The sequence below is a fragment of the Microtus ochrogaster genome, unplaced genomic scaffold (genome assembly GCF_000317375.1).
Source record: "Microtus ochrogaster isolate Prairie Vole_2 unplaced genomic scaffold, MicOch1.0 UNK52, whole genome shotgun sequence".
Lineage (NCBI taxonomy): Eukaryota > Metazoa > Chordata > Mammalia > Rodentia > Cricetidae > Microtus > Microtus ochrogaster.
The window spans coordinates 1854057-1877376 of record NW_004949150.1 but is presented as its reverse complement, the minus strand read 5'-3'; the positions used below and the strand labels follow the sequence as shown (position 1 = coordinate 1877376).

Genomic DNA, 23320 nt, shown 5'->3' with positions numbered 1-23320 from the left:
ACACATGCACATACAAAATACTCTATGGCTTCTTCTTCATCTTACTCTAAGAGGAAGCCAAAAGTTTTTTTACAGTTTTTTTTTGGCCCTGAGCCAGATAAGTGATGGAGAAACCATTGACTTTGTAATTTTAAGTACCAATAACTTATCTGGATGGGAACTCGGAATTCCTGTCCCATGGATTCTTACTCTTTTTCTCCTGTCTTCATGGATCTGTCAGCTAAGATTCACAACTATCTTTTGCCTTTGCACAGGTTAGCTGTGGTCTCCAAGTGTTTAGTCTGCTGGTCACTTAGGCCACCTGCAGGGCTCATGGAGACTAGAATTCAAAGGAGGAAAATGAAAACTTGCTCCATGTATTTTCTCTCTATTATTTGAACTTCCATGTTCAAGTATGAATAATCAGTGAAAACATTCATAATATATCCTACATGGTTATATTTTAAAAATTCCGTGAACTTTATAAATAAAGAAATGTCAAATTAAAGAAAATCCACAGTGGCATAGCCTATGTTCAATATGGCACAGCTAAAGCTGAGTAAATGCCATTATTAATAATAAGTTTCAAACTTTTGTAAATTAAGAGGAATATCCCTAGTGTGTCTATGTGACACTCCTTGACACAGTTGGGTGTATTTCTTCTCTGCTTCCCTTTCCCATTTTCTTTTCTCCTCTTCTCTCCTTTTGTATTTTTTTTCCTTTATTTCCTCTGTGCCCCTCTTTCCTCCTCCTCCTGCTCATCTTCTCTCACCTCTCTTTGGTTTCAGCCCTGCCATAAATATTTCACTCACCCTCAAAGCCCCTCCCATGAAACATGTCACCTAATCTGCAAAGCCTGAGCATGGGATGTGGGATGATCCAATCTACACCCTCTCTGATATGATAATTCTATACTTCGTTCATCTGAAAGTCCATGAGACAAAACGATTGGCCAGTTGGGTGGGAAGATGTCCTTTTCTCACTCATGTGTCAAAGCATCAAGCCCCACGTGTCCTTCATCAATCTCTCTCACCATCTCTTACCACCTGAGGTCTGGAGTAGGTCTCCTTCAGGACCAGTGGAATACCATCATTAAAATCATTATGTTACTTCAGTGGCCTTTCTTCCCAGGGCAAAGGTGGATCTAGTTACAATCAGGGATTAGAACCAAACTACTTTTCTTTTGCTGTCAAATATTCTAAAGGGTGAGCAGCTTGATTCACTGTCTTCCACCCAGAAAGTCCCTAATGAGGCGGTATCCGCTTAGTATTCCAGGAAATATGTGGTGAGATCCACCAGCTTTAGTGTATCTCAGAGGACTAATCCAGGAAGAGTTTCTAAATCTAGCCTCCTGAATCTCATCCCCAGATTCTGATGCGGTGGTCACAGGATTGAGGAATCAATCCTCAAATTGAATATGCGTAGCAGAGGAAACCTCAGGGGGATTGATTTTGAATCAGCGACTGAACTGAGAGATTTACTGGTGCACTGGACATTGTGGGATTAGGAATAGGCTTAGGTCTGTTGGTTTTCAGTTATGATTTTGAAAAAATTAATTTCTATAAAACCAGGGTGTAAAAACAGAGTCACCATCCTACACTTAGTACGTATAAGGTGTTTTAGAGCAGTGACAATACAACTCACACTGTTAATTCTTATTGCTTTGTTCATATTCTGCTTACACATTTTTTTTCCTTTTCCATAACCACAGGGGATGGAGTGCTAGGTAGCTCATTTTAGGAAATGTTAAAGAGACAGCAATTTCTAATTGAAAATGTGGCATGTGGACCCCTCTATCCAACATTTACTCATCTTATTAATTAATAACTTTATTCATCAGCTAGAGATGACTTAGCCTTGGAGCTCATGAGAAAACAACATTCCCAGGTACCTTCTGTTCCATTCCCATCACCCAGTGGGCACCTTTAGATTTTAATCTCTCATGGTACAGTTGCTTCCCAGCACAGGACAGTCACCACCCCTAGGTGTGGTTACGATGAAATCACAGAAAACAGTCACATGGGCCCTGCGGAGCCAGAAGGCCGACACTGTCCGGCAAATGGTGTCCTTCGCAGGCTTGTTTCCTAGCGTCTAGTAGTGAGGGGATTGATGGATTCTAATTTAACTCAAGCAAGGGTCATCTAGAAACTTCCATCTGGGTCATCGTGTCAGTCACATCAGTCTCCCCAGTGCGTCCCTGCTTGTTCATTCTTCATTACTGCCCTTCGCAACCCCTCTGCTCTAGCTGATTTTCATCAGAGATTACAATTGCTAGGCAAACGGGCTTTGCTGTTCAGCGGTCACAAGGAAAGCTGGGCTTGAAAGCACTTTTCATGGCTTTGTTTGGACGCAGGAAAACAACACATGTTGGCACTCACACACACACATGCGGCAATACCTTTGTCTGTGTATTTGGGAGTGGATGAAGACAAGGTATTTTTCTATTGCAGTAGGAGTGCTGATGGCTTAGTAACTGTCACCTGCCCACCCCGATAAGTTAATATGACCAAAGAGTCCAGGGCTGGAAGTCTGTGGCTTGAGTACTTAGAGGAAATAAAGAAAACCCACTCTCGCCTTTTGCCTTGGCCACACTCTTGCCTTTTGCCTTTGCCTCTGCCAATCCAGTTTCACCACCCAAACTGAATGCCAATCAGTTGTCACTTTTCAAAGCGGTTGCGTCAGCCTGGGCAACTTGAATTTTTGACAATGTAATTACGGCTCTTGCCTCCACAGTGGGGGGCTGAGCAGGCCAGAGCGGGTTTTATTGATTGTTCAGCAGGGAAATTTATCAATGTCTCCCCTTTCATTTCTGCTTCTTCCCGGAGAAATTTGGCTGACAGATTCTTTGAAGAAAAGTAGTTTTACGGCCTTGACTGGACTTCCGCCTTTGTCCTTCTCAAGGAATTACAAGACAGAGGCATTAAATATAAATGGATATTTCTGAGGAAAACTGCTATGTGGGGACATGATTGAGCAAAATTCTAGTAAAGCTGTTATGAGTGTAATGCTTCTCTAGGAATAAAAAAGGAAGGGGCTTATTTACATAAGCAAATGGCTCATTTTCCTTGTAGAGTTTCCAGAAATCTGTATTTCAGTTCCAAGGTTTGGACAGATCCCGTATTGATGCTGCTGCTGTGGTTGCTAAGGAGGGAAGCACGATCTTTAAGCACAGTGTAGCGCTCATGGAGCAGCGCAGAGCAGTGTGTTCCTGGTCAGTGATTTTTCATACTGTGTCCCACAAAAACCACATTTCCTAAGAGAGCCCCCGGGGGCTCCATAAACAGGGGAATATTCGAGGTCAAGGAACAAAAGCTTAAGCAGCTCGAGGAATCAATTCAGTGCCTTTATCTCTACTACCTGTTTAAAGTGATATTACATTAGAAAGAATAAGAGTTTCACTGTAAAAATCGTGATTAAAAGCTCCATTAAGGGCCCATGAAGCACTTCTACTCAAGCCTGATAACTGGAGTTTAGTCTCTGGAGCTCATACAAAGACACAGAGGATTATTTGTATGGTTCATATGTATAAATACATATGACATTACTAAAATCTTTTGCTTTAATTCAAAATTTGAAAATTTAAACCCTCCCCACATCCCAGTGTTGTAAAGTTCTGTTTCCTGTTCTGGAACTAGCTCTTGTAGACCAGGCTGACCTTGAAGTCACAGAGATCTGCTTGCTTCTGCCTCCCTAGTACTGGGATTAAAGGCTTGTGCCACCACTACCTGGCACATTAGAGGTTTTTTTCTTTACCCTCTCTCCTCTTTTTTCCTCTTCCTCCCCATCTTCTGCTCCTGGGATGCTAGATTTCCTCACTTCTGTACTAAAGAGACTTTTTACCTTCTCTAGTATTTGTCACCACAGAAATGATCCTCAGCCTGTGTGGTGTATAAATCTCCACAATGGAAGAGATACAATTTTAGGGTTATCGGGGAGATAAAAACATTCTGGCCAGAACAATATTTTCCCTTCTGATCACTATCTTCATCCATATCCTGATGAACATTCTTTCTTGTACTTTAACAGAAGCGTCCAGTTAATTTTTCATATTTAAAAGCCAAGTCCTAATTTGTCCAGTTCTAAGTCTTCAGTATCCTATCCACTTAATATACCATACTCTTCCTTTAGGCCTCTGGCTCGAGGCACTCAGAGTGGTAGAAACATGGTCCACAGTTACATTACCCCCCTTATCTGCATTTTACATTATGTTGATATTGGGCAGGTAGAAGAGATAAGACGTTGATCAGGCTTTTTATTGAATTCCCTTTTTGTTGGGCATTCTCTTGGACAATCGTCAATTTAGAAGCCTTACTTGAGTATGCAGTCACTATCTCCTAACTTAATGTTGCTCTTGGATTCCATATGGAAGGTTGATTCAAACCAAACTACCACTTCCAGATCTCACTTGATCTAGAACAGTGATTTTCAACCTTCCTAATGCTGTGACTCTTTAATACAGTTTCTCATGTCATAGTGATCCTAGCCATAAAATTGTTTTTGTTGCTACTTCATAACTGTAATTTTGCTACTATTATGAATAGTAATATAAGTATCTGGTATGTGACCCTCTGAAAGGGCTCTTTAACCTCCAACACAGTTATGACTTAGACAGAGACTGAGAAACAGTGATCTAGATGACATTTGCAAATACTTTCTGATGTGGATTCCTGTGCTGTGGGCAGGTTTTTAAGTGGATTTAGTCCATCACATTGGAGTGCCAATTGTAGAAGGTGCTGTGGGCAGGCTTGCTTTTCATCCTGCTCGGCTCCCACATGACTAGCTTTATACCTGAAATAACAACACACAAATTGTATTCATTTAAACACTGCCTGGTCCATTAGCTCTAGCCTTTTACTGGATAACTCTCACATCTTGATTAACCTATTTCTATTAATGTGTATCGCCACTTGACTGTGGCTTACCGGCATGAGTGTAACCACCATCCGTCCTGGGTAGGAGAAGCATGGCGTCTGCCTGACTTTGCTTTCTTCCTCCCAGAATTCTGTTCTGTCTACTCTATCCACCTAAGGGCTGGCCTATCAAAAGGCCAAAGCAATTTCTTTATTAACCAATGAAAATAACACAGACAGATGACCCTTCTACATCAGATTCCCCTCTGTATGCTGTGAATCTTTGGTTAATTAATAAAGCTGCTTTGGCCTACTGGTAGAGCAGAATAGAGTAAAGCAGGATTTCCAAGAAGATAGTGGAGGAAAGTAAGCGGAGTCAGAGAGAAGCCATGTAGCTGCCGATGGAGATTGCCAATGGTTTGATGAGGAGAGCCAAATGTCTTTCCCCCTGTATTTTATTGTTTTAGTTAGGGTTGGAAATAAAGTTAGAAGAAATAATGAAAGATGGGAGGGGAATTTAAAGTCTAACCATTGCTACCTGTAATCATTTTCTTCTAGTCCTAAGGTCTATGCATGCTAGGCAAGAGCACTGGCACTGACCTGGATCCTTTGTCATTTTAATTTTAGTTTTGTGACAGAGAATGACTAAGTTGCAAAGGTCAGATATATAACCGGGTGTGGTGGTTTGAATAAAAATTGACCCATAGGTTTATAAGGCATAGCATTATTATGAGTTGTGGTCTTATTGGAGTAGGGTTGGCTTTGAGGTCTTAGAAGCTTAAGTCAGGCCTCGTGTGGCTCACCATCATTTCCTGTTGCCTACCTATCCGAATATAGAACTCTCAGCTCCTTCTCCAGCATCCTGTCTTCCTGCCATGATAATAATGTACCAAACCTCCAACAATGGAAGTTAGCCCCACTTAAATGTTTTCCTTTATAAGAGTTGCCATGGTCACAGTGTCATTTCACAGCAATAGAAACTCTAACCAAGGCACCTGGACTGGTCTCAAATTTGTGACCTTCTTGCCTCAGCCTTCCAAACCAGCTGGTTACTGCTGTGTGCCACTTAGTCCCAGCTGCTTCCTAACTGGCCAGCGTGAATACAGCATTGGAGTTGTAGTCAGTTGGAATGCTGTGAAGGCTCCTAGTTACATGGCTAACAGAAGTGAATTTTTTCAGAGTCCTACCTCCACCTGGAAACTGGGTAGATGACTAATTTCCTTTTAGGGTTGACAAATACTGTGTCATATGACTTTGAAAACATGACCCATATCACTAACAAAAAATAAGATGGAACTTTCTCTCTGTTTTGACCAATATTGCTTTTTTAAAATTTTACCACATTTTAAATTTGTATTTTTAAAACTATCTTTTCTCATTTTACATGCCAAATCCATTTCCTACTCCCTCCACTCCTCCTGACTTCTCCTCCCCCCCTCACCCCCTCTCAACCCCACCCACCCCACATCCAATCCTCAGAGTGGCTAAGGCTTCCCATGGGGAGTCAACAAAGTCTAGCACATTGCTTTGAGGCAGGACCAAAGTACTCCCCCTATCCTGATTATCTAGGCTGAGAAAGGTAATAATGCTTTTAAAAGGTACTACACACAACTATTTTGTACACAGTGGCAAAAACACCCCTACTGTAGTTTCTTGATAAGACAAGAATAGTGACCTCGGGCCAATGCAAATGGAAGGCTTCCCTAATTTGATAGTTTAAGCTAACGTACTTTTAAGGTCTTTTGATTTTAAGTGTTTGTATGTAAATGTATATTGCTAATTGGAAATGGGAGTTAGCTTTTCAATAACCTCAGTACAGTGGGAGCCCCACTTAGAAACACATTGTAAGGTACTTCAGGTTTCTATATATACTTGGAAGTGTTGGCATTAGTCAGGTCTCTTTTGGTTGGAAGTGACAGAAAACCCAATTCAAACAAAAAATAAGGGCATTCACTGCCTCATCTAGCTGAGAAAATGCGAGCACAGCTGTGCCCAGGTGCTCTTCTGCCATCCTTAGGACTGCCTCTCTGCAGCTCTGGGTTGGGCTTTCCCATAAGCTGCCTTCTATGGCAGTTACTTTCTACTCCTACAGAGGCAGAAACGGGGATCCTATTGCTCTGGATAGAAGACAGCTCCTCTTTCCAGGTGGCTATTTGACCCTTGAGCAAATCTCATTTGTCCCAACACATCACTTTGTTGCCTGCCCTTAGCTCTTAACCTTGCCTGATAAATATATCATGCAGGACTTATTTTTATAGTCGTTTTATTTATTCTACTGCCCCTGTCAGTAATATAAGTACATCATGGGGACAGGTGATTTTCATTATTTTTGTTATTGTTTCTGTTTCTGCTTATGATAGATCTCTATTGCCAAGAATATGGCTAACATTCAAAAAGGACCTTGGTAAATATTTGGTTCCTGAATAGCTTAATGGGAAACTTAAGAAAAAGGCTTTGAAGTGACTTTGATGGTGTTTATATCATCTACTACTTGTGTTATTGTCTCTGACAAAGGAAGAATTACCCTTATTCTCAAGTGGGTCCTTGTTGCAACAATGGTATGGAAAATCATTCAGAACTGCATGGCCTGAGGTTGAAAAAGGATGGCTTTATAAATAAGAGGTGTCTTTTCTACTATTGTGGATAATGTACAGTAAAAAAAAAAATAGACAGTCCACCTTTTAAATATTGAAATTCGTTTTTTGCTATTTTTAATGATTTTCAATTCCAAAAAGATTTAGCTGGATTGCTTGTAGTAATATATTTAAAATTTGTTTAATTTGGCTGGGTAAAATTCCAGCAGATTCACCAATCAAAACCAAAACCCTCACCACAAAGAAAAGAAAATTCAGAATTAAAATATATTGTGATGTTTAAAAATTTGATTGATTATATTTTTCAAGTGGCAATAAAAGGAAAAGGCTAATTTTTAAATAGTTTCAGGCAGAGGGTCCCAGAGCATAGTTCTAGCCTCACCTGCCTCTCTTTTGTGTAAATATTTACATATACTTATTTTTTTAAATTAAGCTATAATTATATTATTTTCTCCTTTCCTTTCTTTCTCAGACCCCTCCTATATACCCCTCCTTATACTTTCTGAGTTTTATGACCTCTTTTTCTCTAATTGTCGAAAGCATAACGATCTAAATATAGAAACAAATCCTTATGTCATACGATGTCACTTGTATATTTATTTGTTTTCAGGGTTTACCACATTGTATTGGTGTGCTCTTCTCTGGGGAAGACCATTTCTCCCGCTTCCAGCATTGTACAATTGTCTGTGGTTCTTTGTCTAGGCTTGTTTTTGTTGTTCATGTTCAGGTCTTGTTTAGGTAGCTATATTGTTGAGACTTCATGGGTATAGCTTCTCTTACAAAAGCATTTAGTATCGTAAAAGTATATCGCATATTGGCATACTAACTTAGCTGCCATTACTTACTATGCAAACATTGCTGACTAACTACTCTGGTTCTATCATAATTAATTGTTGATTTTTAAGTATGATCTAAATGTTATGGAGAAAAGATACATCAGGTAAGTTGTAACAATTATTAAACATGCAAAATAATTTTAAAAAGATTTGGTTCTAATCCAAGAAGAGAATTATCATGGGGCAATGGTGTGCCACAAAACTGTTTGTGTCTGAGCATGAAGGGGACACAAGGAGTTTCTTTTCTTCCGTACCTTTAAAACTGCAAGCAGAACGGGAGACTTCACTGCTTGCAGGATGGTCAGTTCAGCCAAGAAGGAGCAAGTCGACCTTTGGGCTTAAGAGAGCTGGCTGGGTATTTCTCTGCTTTAGAAAGAAGGTTCTAGGGAGTTACTTCCAGGACCCTTCCCGATACCGATGAGGGTGAAAGAGTAGAATCAGAAGAATGGCAATACCACATCTCTTTCTATAATTGAAGTATTGGAAAGGGAAGGAGAGCCATGACTGTCACTCAGCAAATGATGACATCCTTATTTTATGCTACAAGCAGAGTTATTGTTACGTTACAAATATCAGTTATATAGGAGCATATTCATATTCCAGGGAAGGCAAACTAGGATTGCAGTTCTCAAGTTAGAAATATACTTTCTCCTGAAAATTTAGTTATTGGTAGACTAAAAAAGCAAAATCAGTATTTGAGTCTTTCCTGTATTTCTAAATTTATTCTTTTTTATAATATTCTTCACAGATTGGTAACCCAATGTGGTAATCAGTTGTTTTGTACTAAACCATTTCATCACAGAGATTGAAAAGTCCCATGCCTAGCCATTAGCAACTGGAGACTAAGAAGAAGTGCTATGTGCAATTCCTTATTCACGTTCAAGAGCATGAGAAACAGGAAAACTGATGGCGTAAGTTATAGCTGAAGAGATGGCAGATGACTGAGCCAAATGCTGAGAGCTCATTCTGAGTCTGAAGACAAGATAAGATATAATCAGAGCCTGCATTTATGTATCAAGGAGTTTCCTGGATCTTAATTATCTCTCATTGTGGAAGGCAATTAATTTTACTGAATTGCCAAGTTTTGATTTTAATCTTACCTAGAAAATACCTTCACAGATACTCCCAGAATAGTATTTGACTGATGTCTGGGTATTCTGTAGTTCAAAGAAGTTAAAATACAAAGTTATACATTACAGTCACCAATCTTTACCCCACTTTTGACAAATGGCTATTATGTTATAGACGGCAGTCAAGGAAGACCCCTGGTGTGGCAGAATGACTCCTATTTTTCCCCAATGAGCTAGATTTTGCTTAGAAATTGAGTACTAATATTGGAAGCATGGGGACCATGGGAGAGGGTTGAAGGGGAGGGGAGAGGAAGGGAGGGAAACAGCGAAAAACTATAGCTCAATAAAATCAATAAGAAAAAAAGAGATTGATTACTTAGTCATCTTCAGTGATCAAGCTTGAACTCTAAAAGACTTTATGGGTTCAAATCCTAACACTATCAATAACTAGATGATGGAACTCAAAATGTCACCTCCTAAGTGTTTCACCTTCTGTGTGTAGAATTGTTGTTAAATATTTTTTATCGTGCTATTACATGAAACAAGGCCAATAAGACACATAAAATATAACTCAAGTCAGCAGGAATTAAACAACTAAGTATTCAATACAAGTTCATATTCTTATTCTTGTTATGTAGCTGCAATTGGATTTGGTGAAATTGCCTCATTATTAATCTAAGATGAATACAGGATTGTTAATTTTTTCTGCCAGCCAGAATCCTGATTGCCATTCTTAATACCTCTTTTATTATCGTTTTGTCCTTTACTAAGTATTATTGTTGAACAACTTGTGAATCTGTGTTCTGTACACTCCTATTATTGTCACCTTAGCTTACTTTGGTGCTAATATTGCTTTTAGTTGCTGTTCTTATAATCTCTTCAGTTCAATCTCTGCCCTGGGGCCAAGACAATCTTTTAAAAACATAATTTGTTTTTTTAAATCATGCTGATGTTTGAAACTCTTTGTAACTTCTCATTGTTCCCATGAGAAAGTACAAAATGTCTTTCTAGCTGTCATACCCTGTCTGCTGTAGATGCCACCCTCAGCTTCGGCCATCATCATTCTCCAGGCGCATCTTCTTTTAGTTTATTGACTGGTTAATATTGGTACGCTTTTACACTTGCAAGTATCAAAAGGGACTGCAGCTAGTTAAGGGAATGGGAATCTACAAAGGCAGCATCCCTCTTTCAAACAGTATCCTTCCATTCGCATCATCAAAGCACTGTTAATGGCCTGGTCATGGAGAAGGAGGAATTGGGTATTATATTCAGCATTTCTTGAAATTGGATTTTCCTTCCATCTCGGCACTTCACAGTTTTCAAAGCTGGCTCACACCCTTTCCTCTCATCTACCTCTCAGGGCTCCGTGGCGCACGAAAGGCTGGGATTAGGACTATTGCTTTCATTTTAGAAATGATGAAACAGGGCCTGGAAGGAGAGGTAACTAAAGCTTATTCTGTTTTTTTTTCCCATGGGCAGAAGAGGCATGTGAGGTCTTTCTGCTTTTTGCACATATAGCTGTATATTTACCTGTGGTAGAAAGACACACGAGGGTAAGCCTTCTTGAGCCTTATGGGTTCTCGAACAATCTTTCCAATTTAATCCTTTCAAGATACTTTGTGATCCCCAGTGGAGCATTGTTTCTACATCCCTCTATGTAATACTCTTGACAAAGTCATAAAGTACCTGTCAATGTTCTTTCTCCATTTTGTTATGCACTCTTCAGGATTTAATGTTCTTTAATGTTCTTATAATAGCAACTCTAAAGACAATTTCCTGTATAATTCTTGTCTTAGATTTGTGTTTAGAAACTCTTTCCTCTAGAAGAAACAATATGCATTTCCCTACTAAGTTCTCTGATCTTTAATAATTTTTAGTTATTTTTTTACCATTGCATATTTAAATAAGTTTAGAAGATTACGACCTATGACCAAATCTGGTCCATTCTTTGTTCTTTTAGAACAATTTTTGTTGAAGCACAGTGACCCATGTCTGTTGAGATTTTATCTATGGTGACCTTGCAGGACTGTAGCAGAATCGAGTAGTTATGCTGCAGTTAACTTGGTTGTAAACACTAGAGCTTTGAGTACCCACTTCTTTCAGAAAATGTTGCTGACCTCTGCTTTAATTCATACAGATTTTGTTGATACTGTTTGTTCACCCATTATCTGTTTTCCTCCAATGGCTAATCATTTTCTGAACACTATTCACCAATGTGATTATAATAATTTGAACATAATCCTTAATTGTATTTATGTCCCACTTGTGCTCATGAGTATTGGTTGCTTTATCTGTCAAAAAGAGGATATGGTGGTTCACACTTGAAATCTCAGCACTTGGGAGAGTGAGGCAGGAGGATACCGGGTTGGAAGCTAGTCTGAGCTACAAAATATGGGCTTGTCTCAAAAGAATAAATATGAGTGTGGAGACTGGACAGATGTGTTTAAATGGTAGATCTTGAGATGTGCACATTAATCTAAATTTTTTAAATATTTATTTATTATTTATTATGTATACAATAGTCTATCTGTGTGTATGCCGAAGGCCAGAAGAGGGCACCAGACCTTATTACAGATGGTTGTGAGCCACCATGTGGTTGCTGGAAATTGAACTCAGGACCTTTGGAAGAGCAGGCAATGCTCTTAACCACTGAGCCATCTCTCCAGCCCCACATTATTCTAAATTATCCAGGTAGAAATCAGTAATCATAGTGGCAATTATAAGGTTATAGGAGAGAAGCTGGAGGAGAAGGGAAAGTGATGATGGGAATGGATATAAGTGATGTGTTTTAAATATGGACAAATGAGTTATAAGTCGAATACTGCACATGACCATTGGAAATTATAAATACCATGGAGTTCTATTTTCTTCTCAGAATTTATAAAATGAAGCAACAATGACAACCCTCCTTTGTTTCAGTGGAATTACCTTCAGAATTCTGATTTTTAAAGCTATGAGATTAAAAACTGTGTTCCCCGTGTTGGGCTATAGCTTTTGCCTTGTGTGGTTACCGCCATTTGTGCTTCTTTTCCAAATGACCAGTGCTGGGTGGGTTGCCAGTGCCTTGGATCACTTTAAGGATGATGTTTTTTCAGAGACATGTTGTATGTTGGAGAATATGGATCTGACAGAGTTTGATATCATGCTGGATATACATGACCTGGAAACCATGACAAATGAGCGTGTGACTTATTAGATGGCACTTGTGACATTTTGCTCCTATGCCGCATCTCTTTGCTCTGATAAGAAGCCTGCTTCCTCAGACTATGTGTCTAGTTGGCCATCTTTCAGAAATTTGAACAGAAACCAATCAGATTTCCCTTTTCCTTTTTAAACCCCTTTCCCCAGGTCTGGTCCTCCAAACCAATTACTCCCTTATAGATAAGCAGTGAAAAGAACATATCTGAAGAAGTTGGAGAACCTTATTCTACTTTAAGTTAATCTAATAGAAGATGCTTTGTCATTAAACAATAACAGCATAAGTCCCAAATCCTGCCTTGACTCTCCCCAGCACAGGCTCTCTTACTCTAGCTGCCCTTCCTCCTTGTCTTTCTATCCCACAACTTGGAACTAACCTGAAGAAGGCAGATGCACAAGAAAACAGGAGAAACTGGTCACAAAGTTGAGAAATAAGGAGCATAACAGAATATCAGTTGTCAGGCTGTGCCAGGAGAATAGGGTGGAGTGAGCGGTGCATACAGGTTAATGTAAAGAGTTAAAAATGAAAAACAAGATCTGAAAGAGAAGGCAGTCTACAGTCAGCCCAACCTGAACACATTTAAGTGCATCTGCAAGAGAAGGCAGTCTTTGATCAAAGAGATCAAACATCTTATTGGATAGATGAAGCCACAAAACAGAGAAGAGGGAGTGAGGGTGGGGTGTACTTCTCTGTGGAAGGCCAGCACTAAAGCCCTAGTTATAATCATTATTTTTTAATGAAAGAACACATTTCAAAGGAAAGATATGTGCAGAATTAGAGTATTGCTAAAACATACAATTTTGCTAACATGTAAATACAAAAAGGAGTAAAAAAGACATACATTAATATGTCATAGAAGATTATGAGCTATTTCATTACTTTTCTCAGCTCAGTATTTGTACTTTAAAAATGACGTGCTTATTTTTTTCTAAATATAAATTTTATTCAAAGTTCTTCCTCTTAATCCTCACTGACATTCTAATTGGTGGCATAAACCTACCCATATTCTTACCAAAATGATTATCCAAATAATGCTGCATATGAATTTGACATAGCTTGGGAACAGCAGGTAAAAGAGGGTTTTTGTGACATTTCACAGCAACCATGTAGGATTTGTGTGTCTGATTGAAAGATGTTTCAAAGACATTTTGTGGTTGAATCCTGGTTGCTGGTAGAAGTGGCTGAAACCTTCATAGGAGATAATATAAAGGTCCAGGTATTTCTGATGATATCACTATATACTGTTTCTTTTATGGTGCTTGCTTTGAATCAAAGTAGAAAAGCTATAATTTTTTTTTTTTTTTGCACAGAGAAAGCTATCTTTTCTCTTATCCTTGCAGAGGACTAGAACTAATTTTACTATCTTCACACCATGGTTAGCTTTATTAAAAACTCTTGTGGCAAAAGAACAGCAGAGCTCTTAGCACTGGGAGAGACTTAGTCTTCACTCCATTTCAATGCATTTTGGACACGTTGACTGATCTGCCGTGGTTGCAGATAGCTGGTAAGCATAGTCAGAGTGTTTATCTGGCTTACCTTTCTCTTTCCTGCAGGTGCATCCTCCCTTCTCCCTCATGACCACTGGAAATGAGCCAGTAACAATGCAGAAGGCTCACAGTGGACATATGGCACAGAGATGCTTATGCCCTACCAAGGTTTGCCTTAATATAAAGGAGACATTATAAAGTGATTCTCACAGACAGAAGGAATGGTACAGGAAAAAAATAGTTTGGGTGCTCACTTTATCTGGGCAAATTTGGCTCATTCTTCAAAACTCAGCATAGTTAATAGTATTACTCTTTTGGGAAACATTTTCAGCACCAGCCAACCCTTTCCTTGTGGGGGATTCTGTGTTTGTGCAGTGGTCAATTCTGGGTGTCCTTTTATTGTAAGCTTAGCATGATACACCTTTGATATTCGTTTGTGTATTTCTCACACTGAGAGTTAGCATTGGGGAAAAGAATCTTTCTGTTTATGTTTGCCTTCACAGCGACAGACCAACAAGGAAGGAAAGGAAACATTTAGTGTTATATTATGAGAAAGATGCATGCAGAAATTAGGGGGAAACAGCTTGTGTATAATTGAGAACGTTTATAGTTGATCTTTTTTCCTGTTTCTGTTATGATGTGAACATTGTTTTAACAGGTGAACTCTATCTGTCTGTCTATGTATGTATCTATGTATCTACCTATCTACTATCTATCTATCTATCTATCTATCTATCTATCTATCTATCTATCTATCTATCTATCTGTCATCTATCTATCTATCATCTACATATCACCTAGTATATCTTCCTTATTTCTTTTTCCTTCTCCATTTCCCTCCCTCCCTTCTTCCTTCCTTCCTTCCTTCCTTTTTTCTCTCTCTCTCTGTCTCTCTCTCTACCCCCTTTCCATCTTTTTTGAAGCCTTGTCAGTTATTCACTTAGTTTAAAGATTTAAGTCCTATAAAACAAACAGAGGACAATTAGTGAGTTTTAAGTGTGTCAATCCATGAAGGTTATTTTCTTTCTTCCCATGCCAATTTGGTAAAAGTGGTTCTCCGGGGCTGCATAATTACAGATGAATGACAGCGAATTGCTTGGACAATAATTGGTAGGAAGTACAATTATGAGAAGTCATTAGTGGGAGAAAATGAATAGTTGGTTGCTTAGCAGGTCAACATTGAAAGCCCAGTGTGGTTAGACATTGTATTAAATTACAGGCTTCATCATTTAAGTATATTTATAAATCACTGATCTTTGTAAGCCGTATTTTTACATAACCTTTGATTTGCGGTACAGTACAGGAGCTTCCCAATGTGGGTTTTAGGAGTTCAATGAAGAAAACAGTGCACATTTGAAGTGTGTGGTGCTCTATTGGCCAGGGGCTCAGCTGACCTACCTTGCACAAATAGCATTTACAAAGTAATACATATGGTGTTTAGAGAAGCCAATCTAATTCTGTATAGTTAATATATGGTTCTATCAGAGGCAGAGAACTGTGTTACCCATCTAGTTCCTTGGTCCCAGACTTAGAAGTCCCAGGTTCAGAATTCAGAGTTAATATCTCATTGCTTTGTAATCATGTCCAGGAGGAATTGTGGTTTTCTATCAATAAAATCTATTAAAACAATAATAACATTAATAATAAAAAACTAAAAAGGAAATCACAGCAATGATATATTCGCCCTTTCTTCAGAAAGAAAAATAATTACTCAGCATCGTGCCTTTTCTTTTTGGTTTCTGTGACAAGCACCACAGTCAAAAGCAACTTGTGGAAGAAAGGATTAATTTTGTTGTAATTCCAGGACACAACCCATCCTTTGCCACAATCAAGTCAGGAACAATGCAGGAACCAGGAAGCAGGGACTGACTCAGCGACACAGAGGAAAGTTGCTTACTGGCTTGTTCCCTCTGACTTGTGCTCAGTCTGCTTTTTATACAGCCTAAGAATTACCTGTTCAGGGTTGGCAACTATGTACATTGGACTGGGCCCTCTCAAATCAATCAATGACAAGAAAATCCACAGGCCAACCTAATGAAGGCAATCCTCCAATTGAGACTCCCATTGTAACTCTGGTCTGTGTCTAAGGGACAGCTGAAATTCCCAAGGAGAAAGAAAATTTAGGATTATTCTAATTCTTCAATAAATGTATTATTTTATGCTTGTTATATATTGCATATAGCATGTTCACTCACGTATATGTTTGCTGTACTTTATAAGTAATTGCTTAGAAGACAACATTTAGAACAGATATTTTAGGTACTGTGAATTGAATGCTAACCTTGTGTCCAGTTGTGTTTGGAATGGGACATCCATAAATGAGAAACAAAGTAGAAACTGTGAATTCATGGTGCCACCTGCTGATGTGGGTGATAAGGTTCTAACAGCTGTAATAACTACAGAATGATTTAGTGATGATAAAAGTGGCACTGGCTATAGGTTAGTAACTGTCTTGGCTTCCCGAGGCCCCCTTGGATCTAATCAGCTTGTAGATATTTCATTGGTGATGACAAAAATTGTATTGGCTGCCTCCTCAAGCTCTCAGAACATGCGCTTTTCCCCCACACTCCCACCTGCTTAAGGGTGTACTTGTTATGAACGGCATGTGAAGCCAGCAAATGAATTTGTCGACTGTGCTCACCATAAGGCACCTTTCATGCCAGTTTCCTCTTGCTTTGGATGTCTTTGTCATTGCTTTATTTCAGGAGTGTGAGATACCCCTGCTGTTGTTAGCTACCCTAAGAATACTGGACATGGGCTGGAGAGATGGCTCAGTGGTTAAGAGCATTGCCCACTCTTCCAAAGGTCCTGAGTTCAATTCCCAGCAACCACATGGTGGCTCACAACCATCTGTAATGAGGTCTGGTGCCCTCTTCTGGCCTTTAGCCAAACAGACAAAATATTGTATACATAATAAATAAATAAATATTTTTTTAAAAAAGAATACCGGACATAAGTGTCCAAGGGTGGACATTTTGCCATCCAGTCAAACTCCAAGGTGTGGGAGAGTTCTCTCTGCATAATAAAGCATAGTGAGGCACTTTTCATGGCACAGAGTCTAAACTATGCCTTTCAAAGTAGACATTCAAAGTTTGAGGTGCTTGCTTCCCTATATCTTATTTGAAAATATAATATGCATATATTATAAACATATACATGTATATATCACACATGCTATATTGATGCCACACACTAAATATAGTGAGACATATATGTCATATGTGATATATACACACACATATAAGCATATACATGTATATAACACACGTTTATGTGCATACACACATACTCATACACACATGTATATGTTTTCTGAGCATCTACTATGTGCCAGACACTATGAATGACCTTGGTATTGTTATAATGAACAAAATATGTACTGCTTTTGCTGCTGTGTTTAGTGGGTGAGACAGACTGCAGCACTAGAGATCCAGTTAGAGTTGTGTCAAGTGCTAGCTAGTAGACAGAAGAGAAGTGTGGTAATGTGTAGGCTGAGGCCACTCGTTTATTTCCCAGCTGCGCTGACCCAAACTATGCACACAGAAGCTGTATTGATGACAACACTGCTTGGCCAATGATTCTAGCATATTCCTAACAAGCTCTTACATCTTAAATTAACCCATTCCTATTATTTATATTTACCACCAGGTTTGTGGCCTACTGGCCAGGTTCTAACTGGTGGCTTGCGTCTTTCCTCTCTGGCAGTTATGTGGCATCTCACTGACTTTGTCTACTCTCTCTCTCTGTATCTCTTCCAGTCTGGCTATATTCTGTTAAGGCACTGGCTGAAAGCATCTTCTTTGTTAACCAATGGTATGCAGAGGGCAAGGCAATTCCACATCAGTAACGTGACAAATTACTACACAGAGCTCAAATATCCAGTATGTCTTCGAGTCTTGCTTTATGGTCAACAATAATCACTCTAAAGAATGCAGCATGTTGTCCCCCAGAGAACCTCAGGTGGAGAACATAAGATATAAAACGCTCTTGAGAGCCCTTTAATATTCATCTTAGGCTCAGTATGGATATGTGTAGTCTATATGGGTAGAGAAGGGCTCAGATCTGGGACATGTTGTGTCATAACTGTAATCCTTGTTTTTCTTATTTGCTCCTTTATACTGTTGCATTCTCTCGTACAAAACAATCCACATAAATGGGCTACCCACTACTCAGTTTTGATTATGCAGAGTTAAAAACCCCAGATGTGCTCACTAATTGCTCCATCAAATATCCTATGTTACTCTAAGGAGTATGTAGGAAGAGGTAAAGAGTAGCAGGTAGCTGAAGTGCTCTCTGAAACTCCATGGAAAAGTTAGGCAGTGATCTCTTTCAGATGGGTTTGTGCTAGGAAAATCGCAGGGGATGAAGCTGACAATGAGGGAGAGGCAGATAATGCTATTAAATCAAACCAGGTTAGGAGATGAATTTCTTGGGATAGAAACGTCCTTATGAAGTCAGAAACTATAGAGCAGGGTCTACTGGGAGAGAAATAGGGAGTTAAGGAAAGAGTTTGACACTTTGTTAGTGGGGTCAAAAAGAGGGACTACAGGTGAGCCAGCAAAGAGATTGGTCGAAAGTGATTCAGCAAAATCTTTCATAAGCATGTGATAAGAAATTATTAGAATAAGATCAATCTGCAGAAGGTCTAGCTTAATTGATTGTTGTAATAATCATTCTGACATCTTGAGTTTGAATGATTGTAGCTCACAAACAGGTTGATATCTGCTGTAGATGAAAGTAAGAGGCTGGGACTCAGAATGTGTCCTGGTTTTGTATCTTAGTCATACACGGAGAGAATACTTTTGTAAAGAGAGTAAGTGTTATGAAGTAATTTTGCTTCATTGAAAGACTGTCAATACAGTACGTTAAACCTCTGAATTGCTAGCCCCAATTAAACGTTTTCTTTTATAAACATTCCTGTGGTCATGGTGTCTCTTCCCAGCAATAGAAACCCTAACTAAGCCCTCATTAGAAAAGCTTCCTCATGAGGAGATAGAAACTAATACAGTGGTCCACAACAGGGCAATGTGTAGAGAGTGAGCAACCTTGGAACGCTCAGCCCTTAATGGGATGTCTCCATCAAATCCCTCCCTTCCGGGCTCAGGGAACTCTGAGGAAGACGGGGTGCAAAGACTGTAAGAGCCAAAGAGTATGGGAGATAACAAGAAAACTGTCTTCCAGACACTAAGTAAATATTAGTGTCACAGAAAGCATACATAAAATCCATACAAGTCTAAATCAGATGGGGCCCAGTGCTGAAAGCCAACATGAAAGCCAGTCCCTGTTTCTAACCCAGAAGCTATCAACAATTGATAACAATGTGCTAAAAAATATTTTCTTTAATGGCATCTCTCTGGGTATACAAGCCACACTAAAGAGTAGAAATCCTGGCCACCAGTAAATGACCAACATGAAATGAACCCAATGTTATTTTGTTATGTAAAAAGATTATTTTTATAATTATATCACAAAACAGAAAATTTATAATTATAATTTAAAATTGCAATAATTTTTGTAATTTCAAAAAGGAAAGACTGTCAATATTTGAAAGGACATGAATTTATATCAATAGTTAGATATGCACTTTAAAATTCCCTGGGTTTCTTTGTTTATCTTGACTTGACCAGTATTTATTTTTGGTTGTGAGCCTAGTCTTTAATGACTGAGCCATCTCTCCAGCCTTTGATCATTGCTTGTAAAAATGATTAGCTGAGAAATATGCCTTGTTGTCTTCACTTTTGGTCCTTTTTGATACAAGCAACAAACATCACAATGTGATCGTGTTCTATCTTTGATACATAGCCTTGTATGTAGCCAATAAAGAACAGGTTAGAGAAATTCACACATATGTATATACAAATAAATAAACTTTATTTCATTTTCTTATTCCCAAGGGTTAAGATATACAAACAAGGAATAAAATTAAAATTATTTTCTTTTGGGGATGATTTATGCCTTAATTTCCACCTGCCCTATAATTAGAAATTTTGAACTCTGTAAATGTTTTTTAAGATAAAATTATTGCCTTGGTAAACTTCAGAAATTACATCATTAACCCAAGGACCTTTCTCAGCCTAGAACAACATGGTTGGTACAAGTGTCTGTGCACACACAGACAAATAAATAAAGAGGAAAGTTTAAAATAATTTGAAAATGATTTATTGTCAGCAACCCCCGCAGTTAGGAATTCAAGTATTATTACTTTACTTCAGTGCAGCTGGGGAGGACAGCAACTTGCTGTGGGCTAAAGGTAAATGATGATCTATTGCGGAGGAGGAAGGGGGATGAACTGAGGAAAAGGGGAAGGAGTGGGGAGTAAGCAATGCATTTTCTCAACTATCGCTTCACATAATGCCTTTAAAAATTTGGCTTGACCTCTCTTGGAAAATCCCAGTGTAAATGGTGAAGTAAATGACGTTCTTAAATCTTTGATAGTTAAGGGCATATGGGCTTGGTATGGGGAGTGTGATCAGGGTATGCGAGTGCTGTGCACACTAAGCTATGTTGAGTCACAAGTCTTCCTGCTTCAGCTGCTTGATAGTCTGATTCCAGACGCAGTCAGTTTTCATTCAAAGGGATCAATAAACACACAAAGTCCTAGAATGACTTTTCTAAAGCAACCTACTCTGCTCACAGCATTTGTGGGTGGGTTAAACCTTTTGTGTTGTAAATGAATTATGGATTCCTAAAGTAGAATAAAACACCTACTTTCTCACTTCTAAAATAAGAGTGAAGTAAAAGCTCATTTTTCTAAACACAAAGTGATACAGGGAAGGAAAGAATAAACCCTGATGTCTGTCCTTGATACTTCATTAACCTGCATCTCATTAAATCATCCTAAACCCCATGCTGGACGTTTGTCTACTTCTCGGTGTAACTGAGAAAACTGAAGCCCCCCTAGATGTTCTTCTCGATGTTAAGATTAGCTCCCACGTCAATTTTATCTAGTGGCAGCACCTATGTTTTCCCTCTCATTTCTCTCTCGTTGGCTGCTTGTACAAGCGCCTCCTATAAAATGGTATTTTTATTGACAACCAAAGTATTGAAACAAGTTTCCTCTCAACTTTAGGTGCAGTTCCAGAAGTGACCGTCACCTCTCTTCGAGGCACTGCGTGCGCAGGAGACACAACTTTGGTTCTGGAGGAAGCTGTGGACTGGCGCCCTGGGGATGAGGCTGTCATCATCAGTGGGATGAGTGTTGAAGGCACCGGATCAATGGAAGAGGTTGTTGTTGTGGAAACTGTGCACAATGCACAACTCCGTCTCAGGACTCCCTTGAGGTACTCAAATTTCAGCTTGGATGGGTTTACAGTGGGGGAAGGTGAGGTCTGCACAAATTGGCCTCTGGACATTTGTCTCTTGATGAGATATGTTAGTGTTAAATAGGGCTGGACACCTGGAAAACAAAATAGTAAAGCTTGGATGTTATGAAGATGAAGATTTCTTGAATGCTTTCTTTAGGGGGACCCTAGAATTTCTGCCTTGGAACATGGTCAGTATGTAATTCTCAATACTGTACACAGTGTGTTTTACACATGTATATAGGATTCATTCTTGGGTATTTGAGTTTCTGAAGAAATAGACACTCCCCAAAGAAGAATCTATTTACTCTTTCTGATAAGATATAGAATGATGTTCTCAAGTGCATCTTCCACTCTTGTTCTTTTTTTTTTTTTCAGATATTCTTACAACATCACAGAGAACTGGGTAGCTGGAAAGAATCCTATTTTGAAGGCTACTGTGGCTCTTCTCAGCAGGAACATCGTCATCCAAGGAAATCTTACTCTGGAGAGAGTAAAGCGCCTCCATTCCTGCCAGGAGGCCAATGCTGCTGAAGGTATAAATGCAGATCGGTGGAAAACCCAAAGAGTGAATAAGTTTTCTCACTGCCTAGCAATATGTGGTGGGGCCATGGTTGGTCTTTTGCATTAGAACACACTGTTCGTCTTTGAATGTCTGTATCCCCCTGTACTTTTTCAGAATCCTCTTGACGATTTGTCACTTCATCTCTTTTCCCACTTATAGATGAAAGAAATAGACAAAAGGCAAAGGAAATAGTTTAATGATTTGGCTCTGGGAAGACTTGTGTTAACAAATTAAACCTGGATAGTTGGGATGTCATAATGATTTCTTTAATCCCAGGCTTCTCCCAAGATTCTCAAGAAAACCATGATTCCAGAATCATAGGCTTGGGCAGTTCATTCTCACTGATTAGATTTGTACCTCCTCTCTTTGGAGGTTTGTTTTCCAAGTGACCTAGTGTATACTCTAGGTAAAGGAGTAAAGGAGCCAATTTATCTTCTGGTAGAATAGCAGGCACTGAATCACACTGATGTGCCTATTAAACATCTATTTCAGGGATGGTTAGTTTAGGAGGTTATGTTTTGGTTTCCCAGACTGTAGATTATGAGGCTTTCACATGCTGTGAAGATATCATTTGTCAACTTTGGTCCAGGATGCTGTGGGTGTCAAGGATGACTTGCAGGCATGAGCCGTGGATGGATGATGAGGCTTTTACTGTGATTGGAAGTGGAGAAGGTTTGGGGATAGGGGCATAGTGGTGAATAGAAGTTTAATTTTGCACACATTGAAACTGAGAGGGCAGGCCAGCAACTGAGCAGAGATGTCTGACAGTATCTGGACCCTGACAGAAATATCAAGGCTAGAGTTAAAGATTTCAGAGATGTGTACACAGAGGTGCAGTTATACACAGTGTTGGGATATAAGGGATTATTAATCGTGGAGAATGAGCATGACCTCACTCTTTTCCATTCGAAGTCATCAACTAACCAATATGTAATTTGAAAAGAAGAAAAAAAATGTTTGGATAAAAGTGGGTTAGAACTGATTGCCACCTTCAAAATTTCACCAAATCAGGATCACAGTTGTGCCAAAACATAAAACACACATCGTCTCTTCATTTACTGCTTATAGGTCAATTCTTTGAAGGATTAGACTTTGTAATTCACCAGACAGTGACTCATTATTTTGAACTACTGCCCCCTCTTTTGCTGGTTATTGAGTTATTAATATTAACCACAGTGCAGCAATACAGAAGGCCATGTATGTGAGCTGATTAATCTTTGTTATCAGTCTGACAGAACCTCCTGTCACCTGCAAAGAAGTGGCCTCATTTAAAAAAACTACTAACATTGGATAAACCTTTGGTCATTTCTGTGAGAGACTGTCTTGACCGCAGATTGACTGGGGATAGATTAGCCCACTGTGGGCAGCACCATGTCTATGGTGGGTGAGTCTGGGCTATAGAAGAAGGGTACCTGAGTATGAACTGGAGAACAAGCTGG

General features: G+C 39.1%; 1 protein-coding gene across 1 annotated transcript in view; it reads left to right on the top strand.

Annotated features, from left to right (window-relative positions):
• The window catches only part of Pkhd1 (PKHD1, fibrocystin/polyductin), a 430053-nt gene that overhangs the window by 168273 nt on the left and 238460 nt on the right, over positions 1–23320 (top strand). The window contains exons 37-38 of the mRNA XM_005369574.2: positions 21085–21295; positions 21695–21852. Coding sequence (XP_005369631.2) covers positions 21085–21295; positions 21695–21852 — 369 coding nt within the window. The remainder of the gene's footprint in view (positions 1–21084; positions 21296–21694; positions 21853–23320) is intronic.